Source organism: Oncorhynchus keta, chromosome 6, assembly GCF_023373465.1.
Source record: "Oncorhynchus keta strain PuntledgeMale-10-30-2019 chromosome 6, Oket_V2, whole genome shotgun sequence".
Taxonomy (NCBI): Eukaryota; Metazoa; Chordata; class Actinopteri; order Salmoniformes; family Salmonidae; genus Oncorhynchus; species Oncorhynchus keta.
Window position 1 is genome coordinate 2,997,814 of NC_068426.1, and position 12,785 is coordinate 3,010,598.

General features: G+C 46.1%; 1 protein-coding gene across 1 annotated transcript in view; it reads right to left on the reverse strand.

Annotated features, from left to right (window-relative positions):
• grik1a (glutamate receptor, ionotropic, kainate 1a) overlaps positions 1 to 12,785 on the reverse strand; it is a 157,111-nt gene that overhangs the window by 113,388 nt on the left and 30,938 nt on the right. Inside the window, exons 3-4 of the mRNA XM_052520212.1 lie at positions 10,045 to 10,139; positions 1,893 to 2,055 (exon numbers count right to left, since the gene is read on the reverse strand). Of these exons, the coding sequence (XP_052376172.1) occupies positions 1,893 to 2,055; positions 10,045 to 10,139 (258 nt within the window). The remainder of the gene's footprint in view (positions 1 to 1,892; positions 2,056 to 10,044; positions 10,140 to 12,785) is intronic.

The following is a 12,785-nucleotide window of genomic DNA, read 5'->3' on the forward strand; positions in this document are numbered from 1 at the left end:
CATGGTATATCCAGACATGTACTATGATGAAAGCAGTGTTTACATGGTATATCCAGACATGTACTATTATGAAAGCAGTGTTTACATGGTATATCCAGACATGTACTATTATGAAAGCAGTGTTTACATGGTATATCCAGACATGTACTATGATGAAAGCAGTGTTTACATGGTATATCCAGACATGTACTATGATGAAAGCAGTGTTTACATGGTATATCCAGACATGTAGTATTATGAAAGCAGTGTTTACATGGTATATCCAGACATGTAGTATTATGAAAGCAGTGTTTACATGGTATATCCAGACATGTACTATTATGAAAGCAGTGTTTACATGGTATATCCAGACATGTACTATGATGAAAGCAGTGTTTACATGGTATATCCAGACATGTACTATGATGAAAGCAGTGTTTGCCATTTGATGCAAATGCTTCATTCCGACATGTGTTCATGGCATTTTGAATGCAGTGTTACATTTTGAAGGAGATGTGAGGCATTTTGAATGCAGTGTTACATTTTGAAGGAGATGTGAGGCATTTTGCATTTTGTGTTTTGCAGTTTTGGGAATTGTGTGTGTGTAGAGTTTTGGGAGAGTTTTTTGGGAATTGTGTGTGTGAGTTTTGGGAATTGTGTGTAGAGTTTTGAAAAAAAAAAACGTGTGTAAGCAGTTGGAAAAACCTGTAAACACTGTTTCCCCATGTTCAATGACCCATAAACAATTAGTGACCATGCACCTGTGGAACGGTCGTTAAGACACTAACAGCTTACAGACGGTAGGCAATTAAGGTCACAGTTATGAAAGGACACTAAAGAGGCCTTTCTACTGACTCTGAAAAACACCAAAAGAAAGATGCCCAGGGTCCCCGGTCATCAGTGTGAACGTGCTTTAGGCATGCTGCAAGGAGGCTTGAGGACTGCAGATGTGGCCAGGGCAATAAATTGCAATGTTCGTACTGTGAGACACCTAAGACAGCGCTACAGGGAGACGGGACGGACAGCTGATCGTCCTCGCAGTGGCAGACCACGTGTAACAACACCTGCACAGGATCGGTACATCCGAACATCACACCTGCAGGTCAGGTACAGTATGGGAACAACAACTGCCCGAGTTACACCAAGAACACACAAATCCCTCCATCAGTGCTCAGACTGTCCGCTATAGGCTGAGAGAGGCTGGACTGAGGGTTTGTAAATACACACACACACACACACACACACACACACACACACACACACACACACACACACACACACACACACACACACACACACACACACACACACACACACACACACACACACACACACACACACACACACACACACACACACACTGGACACAAATGTGAAATGCAACACATGGTCCCATGTTTACTGAGCTGAAATAAAAGATCCCAGAGATGATCCATACGCACAAAAAGCTGATTTAAAACAAGATGTTTCTTCTCCCTGTCAGTGAACATTTCTCCTTTACCAAGATAATCACAATACGATACATCCACCTGACAGGTGTAGCAAGAAGCTGATTAAACAGCATGATCATTACACAGGTACACCTGACAGGTGTGGCATATCTGGTGCTGGAGACAATAAATGGCCACTCTAAAATGTGCAGTTTTGTCACACAACACAATGCCACAGCGTGTGTGTCTGTGTGTGTGTGTGTGTGTGTGTATCTGTGCGTGTGTGTGTGTGTGTCTCTGTGTGTATGTATCTATGTGTTTGTGTGTGTGTGTGTGTGCGTGCGCGTGCGTGTGCGTGTGCGTTTGCGCATGTGTGTGTGTGTGTGTGTGTGTGTGTGTGTGTGTGTGTGTGTGTGTGTGTGTGTGTGTGTGTGTGTGTGTGTGTGTGTGTGTGCGTGCGTGCGTGCGTGCGTGCGCTCCTACCTGTGCTATCCTCGTAGACCACTGTTAGGCTCTTCCACTTGAAGAAAGTCACTATGTCCAGTATGGCTCTGGAGATTGCAGTGTATTCTGGGTAGAGGTTGATGTAAAATGTGTCTCTGTTGTCCACTGACGGGTGTTTCCAGCGCGTCTGGATGTGAGGTACCTTTTAGCCGGGATGAACAATACAATTTAAAATGTTAATTTAAATGTATTCTCATTTCTACTTTTCTCCCCCACCTCATAATGTTGTAAACACAACGTATAGCAAGATCGTGGTCGGGATAACGTGTCACTATCAAAAACACCGGTGTGATAAGAATGTAAAAACACCAGTATATGAATGTAAAAACACCAGTATATGAATGTAAAAACACCAGTATATGAATGTAAAAACACCAGTATATGAATGTAAAAACACCAGTATATGAATGTAAAAACACCAGTATATGAATGTAAAAACACCAGTATATGAATGTAAAAACACCAGTATATGAATGTAAAAACACCAGTATATGAATGTAAAAACACCAGTATATGAATGTAAAAACACCAGTATATGAATGTAAAAACACCACTATATGAATGTAAAAACACCAGTATATGAATGTAAAAACACCAGTATATGAATGTAAAAACACCAGTATATGAATGTAAAAACACCAGTATATGAATGTAAAAACACCAGTATATGAATGTAAAAACACCAGTATATGAATGTAAAAACACCAGTATATGAATGTAAAAACACCACTATATGAATGTAAAAACACCACTATATGAATGTAAAAACACCAGTATATGAATGTAAAAACACCAGTATATGAATGTAAAAACACCAGTATATGAATGTAAAAACACCAGTATATGAATGTAAAAACACCACTATATGAATGTAAAAACACCAGTATATGAATGTAAAAACACCACTATATGAATGTAAAAACACCAGTATATGAATGTAAAAACACCAGTATATGAATGTAAAAACACCAGTATATGAATGTAAAAACACCAGTATATGAATGTAAAAACACCAGTATATGAATGTAAAAACACCAGTATATGAATGTAAAAACACCAGTATATGAATGTAAAAACACCAGTATATGAATGTAAAAACACCAGTATATGAATGTAAAAACACCAGTATATGAATGTAAAAACACCAGTATATCAATGTAAAAACACCAGTATATGAATGTAAAAACACCAGTATATGAATGTAAAAACACCAGTATATGAATGTAAAAACACCAGTATATGAATGTAAAAACACCAGTATATGAATGTAAAAACACCAGTATATGAATGTAAAAACACCAGTATATGAATGTAAAAACACCAGTATATGAATGTAAAAACACCAGTATATGAATGTAAAAACACCAGTATATGAATGTAAAAACACCAGTATATGAATGTAAAAACACCAGTATAAGAATGTAAAAACACCAGTATATGAATATAAAAACACCAGTATATGAATGTAAAAACACCAGTATATGAATGTAAAAACACAGTATATGAATGTCAAAACACCAGTGTCATGAATGGTGGCAATTACCATGTTATATGAATGTAAAAACACCAGGTGTCATATGAATGTCAAAACCTCAGTATCATGTCCTCATGGTGTCATGTCCCATGGTGTCATGTCCTCATGGTGTCATGTTGGTTTGTTATCATGGTGTCATGTCCTCATGGTGTCATGTTATGGTGTCATGTTATCATGGTGTCATGTCCTCATGGTGTCATGTCCTCATGGTGTCATGTCCTCATGGTGTCATGTCCTCATGGTGTCCTCATGGTGTCATGTCCTCATGGTGTCATGTTATGGTGTCATGTTATCATGGTGTCATGTCCTCATGGTGTCATGTTATGGTGTCATGTCCTCATGGTGTCATGTCCTCATGGTGTCATATTATGGTGTCATCATGGTGTCATGTCCTCATGGTGTCATGTCCTCATGGTGTCATGTCCTCATGGTGTCATGTTATGGTGTCATGTCCTCATGGTGTCATGTTATGGTGTCATGTCCTCATGGTGTCATGTTATGGTGTCATATCCTCATGGTGTCATGTTATGGTGTCATGTCCTCATGGTGTCATGTCCTCATGGTGTCATGTCCTCATGGTGTCATGTTATGGTGTCATGTTATGGTGTCATGTTATGGTGTCATGTCCTCATGGTGTCATGTTATGGTGTCATGTTATGGTGTCATGTTCATGGTGTCATGTCCTCATGGTGTCATGTTATGGTGTCATGTTATGGTGTCATGTCCTCATGGTGTCATGTCCTCATGGTGTCATGTTATGGTGTCATGTTATGGTGTCATGTCCTCATGGTGTCATGTCCTCATGGTGTCATGTTATGGTGTCATGTCCTCATGGTGTCATGTCCTCATGGTGTCATGTCCTCATGGTGTCATGTCCTCATGGTGTCATGTTATGGTGTCATGTTATGGTGTCATGTCCTCATGGTGTCATGTCCTCATGGTGTCATGTTATGGTGTCATGTCCTCATGATGTCATGTCCTCATGGTGTCATGTCCTCATGGTGTCATGTCATGTCCTCATGGTGTCATGTCCTCATGGTGTCATGTCCTCATGGTGTCATGTTATGGTGTCATGTTATGGTGTCATGTTATGGTGTCATGTCCTCATGGTGTCATGTCCTCATGGTGTCATGTCCTCATGGTGTCATGTTATGGTGTCATGTCCTCATGGTGTCATGTTATGGTGTCATGTCCTCATGGTGTCATGTTATGGTGTCATGTCCTCATGGTGTCATGTTATCATGGTGTCATGTCCTCATGGTGTCATGTCCTCATGGTGTCATGTTATGGTGTCATGTCCTCATGGTGTCATGTCCTCATGGTGTCATGTCCTCATGGTGTCATGTCCTCATGGTGTCATGTTATGGTGTCATGTCCTCATGGTGTCATGTCCTCATGGTGTCATGTCCTCATGGTGTCATGTCCTCATGGTGTCATGTCCTCATGGTGTCATGTTATCATGGTGTCATGTTATCATGGTGTCATGTTATGGTGTCATGTCCTCATGGTGTCATGTCATGGTGTCATGGCCTCATGGTGTCATGTTATGGTGTCATGTTATGGTGTCATGTCATCATGGTGTCATGTTATGGTGTCATGTCATGGTGTCATATTATCATGGTGTCATGTCCTCATGGTGTCATGTTATGGTGTCATGTTATGGTGTCATGTTATGGTGTCATGTCCTCATGGTATCATGTTATGGTGTCATGTTATCAAGGTGTCATGTTATGGTGTCATGTCCTCATGATGTCATGTCCTCATGGTGTCATGTCCTCATGGTGTCATATTATGGTGTCATGTCCTCATGGTGTCATGTTATGGTGTCATGTCCTCATGGTGTCATATTATGGTGTCATGTCCTCATGGTGTCATATTATGGTGTCATGTCCTCATGGTGTCATGTTATGGTGTCATGTTATCATGGTGTCATGTCCTCATGGTGTCATGTCCTCATGGTGTCATGTCCTCATGGTGTCCTCATGGTGTCATGTCCTCATGGTGTCATGTTATGGTGTCATGTTATGGTGTCATGTTATGGTGTCATGTCATCATGGTGTCATGTTATGGTGTCATGTCATCATGGTGTCATGTTATGGTGTCATGTTATGGTGTCATGTCATCATGGTGTCATGTTATGGTGTCATGTCATCATGGTGTCATGTTATGGTGTCATGTCATCATGGTGTCATGTTATGGTGTCATGTCATCATGGTGTCATGTTATGGTGTCATGTTATGGTGTCATCATCATGGTGTCATGTTATGGTGTCATGTTATGGTGTCATGTCATCATGGTGTCATGTTATGGTGTCATGTCATCATGGTGTCATGTTATGGTGTCATGTTATGGTGTCATGTCATCAAGGTGTCATGTCCTGATGGTGTCATGTTATGGTGTCATGTCATCAAGGTGTCATGTCCTGATGGTGTCATGTCCTCATGGTGTCATGTTATGGTGTCATGTTATGGTGTCATGTTATGGTGTCATGTCCTCATGGTGTCATGTCCTCATGGTGTCATGTCCTCATGGTGTCATATTATGGTGTCATGTCCTCATGGTGTCATGTTATGGTGTCATGTCCTCATGGTGTCATATCCTCATGGTGTCATGTCCTCATGGTGTCATGTCCTCATGGTGTCATGTCCTCATGGTGTCCTCATGGTGTCATGTCCTCATGGTGTCATGTTATGGTGTCATGTCCTCATGGTGTCATATTATGGTGTCATGTCCTCATGGTGTCATGTTATGGTGTCATGTCATCATGGTGTCATGTCCTCATGGTGTCATGTTATGGTGTCATGTCCTCATGGTGTCATATTATGGTGTCATGTCCTCATGGTGTCATATTATGGTGTCATGTCCTCATGGTGTCATGTTATGGTGTCATGTTATCATGGTGTCATGTCCTCATGGTGTCATGTCCTCATGGTGTCATGTTATGGTGTCATGTTATCATGGTGTCATGTTATGGTGTCATGTTATGGTGTCATGTTATGGTGTCATGTCCTCATGGTGTCATGTCCTCATGGTGTCATGTCCTCATGGTGTCATGTCCTCATGGTGTCATGTCCTCATGGTGTCATGTTATGGTGTCATGTCCTCATGGTGTCATGTCCTCATGGTGTCATGTCCTCATGGTGTCATGTCATGTCCTCATGGTGTCATGTTATCATGGTGTCATGTCCTCATGGTGTCATGTCCTCATGGTGTCATGTTATGGTGTCATGTCCTCATGGTGTCATGTCCTCATGGTGTCATGTCCTCATGGTGTCATGTCCTCATGGTGTCATGTTATGGTGTCATGTCCTCATGGTGTCATGTCCTCATGGTGTCATGTCCTCATGGTGTCATGTTATCATGGTGTCATGTTATCATGGTGTCATGTCCTCATGGTGTCATGTCCTCATGGTGTCATGTCCTCATGGTGTCATGTCCTCATGGTGTCATGTCCTCATGGTGTCATGTCCTCATGGTGTCATGTCCTCATGGTGTCATGTCCTCATGGTGTCATGTCCTCATGGTGTCATGTCCTCATGGTGTCATGTCCTCATGGTGTCATGTCCTCATGGTGTCATGTCCTCATGGTGTCATGTCCTCATGGTGTCATGTCCTCATGGTGTCATGTCCTCATGGTGTCATATCCTCATGGTGTCATGTTATGGTGTCATGTTATGGTGTCATGTTATGGTGTCATGTTATGGTGTCATGTTATGGTGTCATGTCCTCATGGTGTCATGTTATGGTGTCATGTTATGGTGTCATGTCATCATGGTGTCATGTTATGGTGTCATGTCATCATGGTGTCATGTCCTCATGGTGTCATGTTATGGTGTCATGTCATCATGGTGTCATGTCCTGATGGTGTCATGTTATGGTGTCATGTCATCATGGTGTCATGTTATGGTGTCATGTTATGGTGTCATGTCCTCATGGTGTCATGTTATGGTGTCATGTCATCATGGTGTCATGTTATGGTGTCATATCATCATGGTGTCATGTTATGGTGTCATGTTATGGTGTCATGTTATGGTGTCATGTCCTCATGGTGTCATGTTATGGTGTCATGTTATGGTGTCATGTTATGGTGTCATGTTATGGTGTCATGTTATGGTGTCATGTCCTCATGGTGTCATGTTATGGTGTCATGTTATGTGGTGTCATGTCATCATGGTGTCATGTTATGGTGTCATGTCCTCATGGTGTCATGTCCTCATGGTGTCATGTTATGGTGTCATGTTATGGTGTCATGTTATGGTGTCATGTTATGGTGTCATGTTATGGTGTCATGTCCTCATGGTGTCATGTTATGGTGTCATGTTATGGTGTCATGTCATCATGGTGTCATGTTATGGTGTCATGTCATCATGGTGTCATGTCCTCATGGTGTCATGTTATGGTGTCATGTCATCAAGGTGTCATGTCCTCATGGTGTCATGTTATGGTGTCATCATGGTGTCATGTTATGGTGTCATGTCATCAAGGTGTCATGTCATCATGGTGTCATGTTATGGTGTCATGTCATCATGGTGTCATGTTATGGTGTCATGTCATCATGGTGTCATGTTATGGTGTCATGTTATGGTGTCATGTCATCATGGTGTCATGTTATGGTGTCATGTCATCATGGTGTCATGTTATGGTGTCATGTCATCATGGTGTCATGTCCTCATGGTGTCATGTTATGGTGTCATGTCATCATGGTGTCATGTCCTCATGGTGTCATGTTATGGTGTCATGTCATCATGGTGTCATGTTATGGTGTCATGTCATCAAGGTGTCATGTCCTGATGGTGTCATGTCCTCATGGTGTCATGTTATGGTGTCATGTTATGGTGTCATGTTATGGTGTCATGTCCTCATGGTGTCATGTCCTCATGGTGTCATGTCCTCATGGTGTCATGTCCTCATGGTGTCATGTCATGGTGTCATGTCCTCATGGTGTCATGTCCTCATGGTGTCATGTCCTCATGGTGTCATGTCCTCATGGTGTCATGTCCTCATGGTGTCATGTCCTCATGGTGTCATGTCCTCATGGTGTCATATTATGGTGTCATGTTATGGTGTCATGTCCTCATGGTGTCATATTATGGTGTCATGTCTTCATGGTGTCATGTCTTCATGGTGTCATGTCCTCATGGTGTCATGTCCTCATGGTGTCATGTCCTCATGGTGTCATATTATGGTGTCATATTATGGTGTCATGTCCTCATGGTGTCATGTCTTCATGGTGTCATGTCCTCATGGTGTCATGTCATGGTGTCATGTCCTCATGGTGTCATATTATGGTGTCATGTCCTCATGGTGTCATGTCCTCATGGTGTCATGTCCTCATGGTGTCATGTCCTCATGGTGTCATATTATGGTGTCATGTCCTCATGGTGTCATATTATGGTGTCATGTCCTCATGGTGTCATGTCCTCATGGTGTCATATTATGGTGTCATGTCCTCATGGTGTCATGTCCTCATGGTGTCATATTATGGTGTCATGTCCTCATGGTGTCATGTCCTCATGGTGTCATATTATGGTGTCATGTCCTCATGGTGTCATGTCCTCATGGTGTCATATTATGGTGTCATGTCCTCATGGTGTCATGTCTTCATGGTGTCATGTCCTCATGGTGTCATGTCCTCATGGTGTCATATTATGGTGTCATGTCCTCATGGTGTCATGTCCTCATGGTGTCATGTCCTCATGGTGTCATGTCTTCATGGTGTCATGTCCTCATGGTGTCATGTCCTCATGGTGTCATGTCCTCATGGTGTCATATTATGGTGTCATATTATGGTGTCATGTCCTCATGGTGTCATGTCTTCATGGTGTCATGTCCTCAAGGTGTCATGTCCTCATGGTGTCATGTCCTCATGGTGTCATGTCATGGTGTCATGTCCTCATGGTGTCATATTATGGTGTCATGTCCTCATGGTGTCATGTCTTCATGGTGTCATGTCCTCATGGTGTCATGTCATGGTGTCATGTCCTCATGGTGTCATATTATGGTGTCATGTCCTCATGGTGTCATGTCTTCATGGTGTCATGTCCTCATGGTGTCATGTCATGGTGTCATGTCCTCATGGTGTCATATTATGGTGTCATGTCCTCATGGTGTCATGTCATGGTGTCATGTCCTCATGGTGTCATGTCTTCATGGTGTCATGTCCTCATGGTGTCATGTCCTCATGGTGTCATGTCCTCATGGTGTCATATTATGGTGTCATATTATGGTGTCATGTCCTCATGGTGTCATGTCTTCATGGTGTCATGTCCTCATGGTGTCATGTCCTCATGGTGTCATGTCCTCATGGTGTCATGTCATCATGGTGTCAAGTCCTCATGGTGTCATGTCCTCATGGTGTCATGTCCTCATGGTGTCATGTCCTCATGGTGTCATGTTATGGTGTCATGTCCTCATGGTGTCATGTCCTCATGGTGTCATGTCCTCATGGTGTCATGTCCTCATGGTGTCATGTCCTCATGGTGTCATGTCATCCTATGTTACAGTAGTTTATTTTTCAGATGTTATTTTATATTAACTCAATGTGATATTGTCTAACTACTTTATCTGATGTTATGTTGTAATGTGATGCTCTTTCACCTCCAGGGCGTTACAGATGGACTGGACAGCACTGACTGAGGAGCTGTGGGACGGGCCAAACACTGCAGATACACCCAGAGCCAACTGGTCACACACTGGGGAGGAGGGGAGAGGAGGAGGGTGAGGGGAGGAGGGGATTAGGGGAGAGGAGAGGGGTGGGGGGTGAGGGGAGGGGAGGAGGGGAGAGGAGATGGGAGGGGGTGAGGGGAGGAGGGGATTAAGGGAGAGGAGATGGGAGGGGTGAGGGGAGGAGGGGAGGAGGGATTAGGGGAGAGGAGATGGGAGGGGTGAGGGGAGGAGGGGATTAGGGGAGGTGTCAGAGGGGAGGGTGAGGGAGGATGGGGAGAGGAGATGGGAGGGGGGTGGGGGAGGAGGGGATTAGGGAGAAGAGATGGGAGGGGTGAGTGGAGAAGGGGATTAGGGAGAGGGGAGAAGGGAGGAGATGGGAGGGGTCATATGAGGGGATGAGGGATTAGGGGAGAGGGGAGGGGGTGAGGGATGAGAGGAGAGTGGAGGGAGAGGGTCAGGAGGAGAATGAGGAGAAGGAGGGAGGAGAGGGGGTGAGGGGGGAGGAGAGGGAGGAGAAGGAGGGAGGAGAGAGGGTGAGGGGGAGGAGAGGAGGAGACGGAGGGAGGAGAGGGGTGAGGGGGAGGAGAGGAGGAGAAGGAGGAGAGGTGAGGGGATGAGGGGAGAGGAGAGGAGGGGAGAGGAGGAGAAGGGAGGAGAGGTGAGGGGATGAGGGGAGGAGTGGGGTGAGGGGAGGAGTGGAGAGTGGAGGAAGAGAGAAGAGGGGGAGCGGAGAGGAGGAGAATGAGGAAAGGAGGAGGAGAGGTGATGGGGTGAGGGGGAGGAGAGGAGGATGAGAGGAGGAGAGGGAAGGAAAGTAGAGGAGAGGGAAGGAATGTAGAGGGGAGGGGAGGAAAGGAGAGGGGAGGATTAGAGAGGGAAGGGGAGAAAGGAGAGGGAGGGGAGGAAAGGAGAGGGAAGGAAAGGAGAGGGGAGGGGAGGAAAGGAGAGGGGAGGGAAGGAAATGAGAGGGAAGGAAAGAAGAGGGAAGGGGAGGAAAGGAGAGGGGAGGGAAGGAAAGGAGAGGGAGGAAAGGAGAGGGGGGAGTAGAGGGGAGGGAAGGAAAGGAGAGGGGAGGATTGGAGGGGGAAGGAAAGTCGAGGGGAGGGGAGGAAAGGAGGGGAAGGAAGGAAAGGAGAGGGGAGGATTGGAGACGGAAGGAAAGTAGAGGGAGGGGAGGAAATGAGAGTGGAGGGGAGGAAAGGAGAGGGGATGAAAGGAGAGGTGAGGAAAGGAGGGGAGGGAAGGAAAGGAGAGGGGAGGAAAGGACAGGGAGGGGAGGAAAGGAGAGGGGAGGAGAGGGAGGGAGGAAAGGACAGGGGAGGAAAGGAGAGGGAAGGAAAGGAGAGGGGATGAAAGGAGAGGGAGGAAAGGAGAGGGAGGGAGGAAAGGACAGGGGAGGAAAGGAAAGTAGAGGGGAGGGAAGGAAAGGGGAGGGAAGGAAAGTAGAGGGGAGGGGAGGAAAGGAGGGAGAAGGAAAGGAGAGGGAAGGAAAGGAAAGGAGAGGGGAGGAAAGGAGAGCGGAGGGAAGAAAAGAGAGGGAGGGGAGGAAAGGAGAGGGAAGGAAAGGAGGGGAAGGAAAGTAGAGGGGAGGGAGGAAAGGAGAGGGGAGGGAAGGAAAGGAGAGGGGAGGGAAGGAAAGTAGAGGGGAGGGAAGGAAAGGAGAGGGGAGGGAAGGAAAGGAGAGGGGAGGAAAGGAGAGGGGGAGAGGGGAGGAAGGAAAGTAGAGGGGAGGGAAGGAAAGGAGAGGGAAGGAAAGGAGAGGGGAGGAAAGGAAAGGGGGGAGTAGAGGGGAGGGAAGGAAAGGAGAGGGGAGGATTGGAGGGGGGAAGGAAAGTCGAGGGGAGGGGAGGAAAGGAGGGGAAGGAAGGAAAGGAGAGGGGAGGATTGGAGACGGAAGGAAAGAAGAGGGGAGGGGAGGAAATGAGAGGGGAGGGGAGGAAAGGAGAGGGGATGAAAGGAGAGGTGAGGAAAGGGGAGGGAAGGAAAGGAGAGGGGAGGAAAGGACAGGGGAGGAAAGGAGAGGGGAGGAAAGGAGAGGGGAGGGGAGGAAAGGAGGGGGAGGGGAGGAAAGGACAGGGGAGGAAAGGAGAGGGAAGGAAAGGAGAGGGGATGAAAGGAGAGGGGAGGAAAGGAGAGGGGAGGGGAGGGAAGGACAGGGAGGAAAGGAGAGGGAGGGGAGGAAAGGAGGAGGAGAGGTGAGGGGGTGAGGGGGAGGAGAGGAGGAGAAGGAGGAGAGGTGAGGGGGGAGGGGGGGAGGGGATGAGGATGAGAGGAGGAGAGGGAAGGAAAGTAGAGGAGAGGGAAGGAATGTAGAGGGGAGGGGAGGAAAGGAGAGGGAGGATTGGAGAGGGAAGGGGGAGAAAGGAGAGGGGAGGGGAGGAAAGGAGAGGGAAGGAAAGGAGAGGGGAGGGGAGGAAAGGAGAGGGGAGGGAAGGAAAGGAGAGGGAAGGAAAGAAGAGGGGAGGGGAGGAAAGGAGAGGGAAGGAGAGGGGAGGAAAGGAGAGGGGGGAAGGGAGAGGGGAGGGAAGGAAAGGAGAGGGGAGGATTGGAGGGGGAAGGAAAGTCGAGGGGGGAGGGGAGGAAAGGAGGGGAAGGAAGGAAAGGAGAGGGGAGGATTGGAGACGGAAGGAAAGTAGAGGGGAGGGGAGGAAATGAGAGGGGGGGAGGAAAGG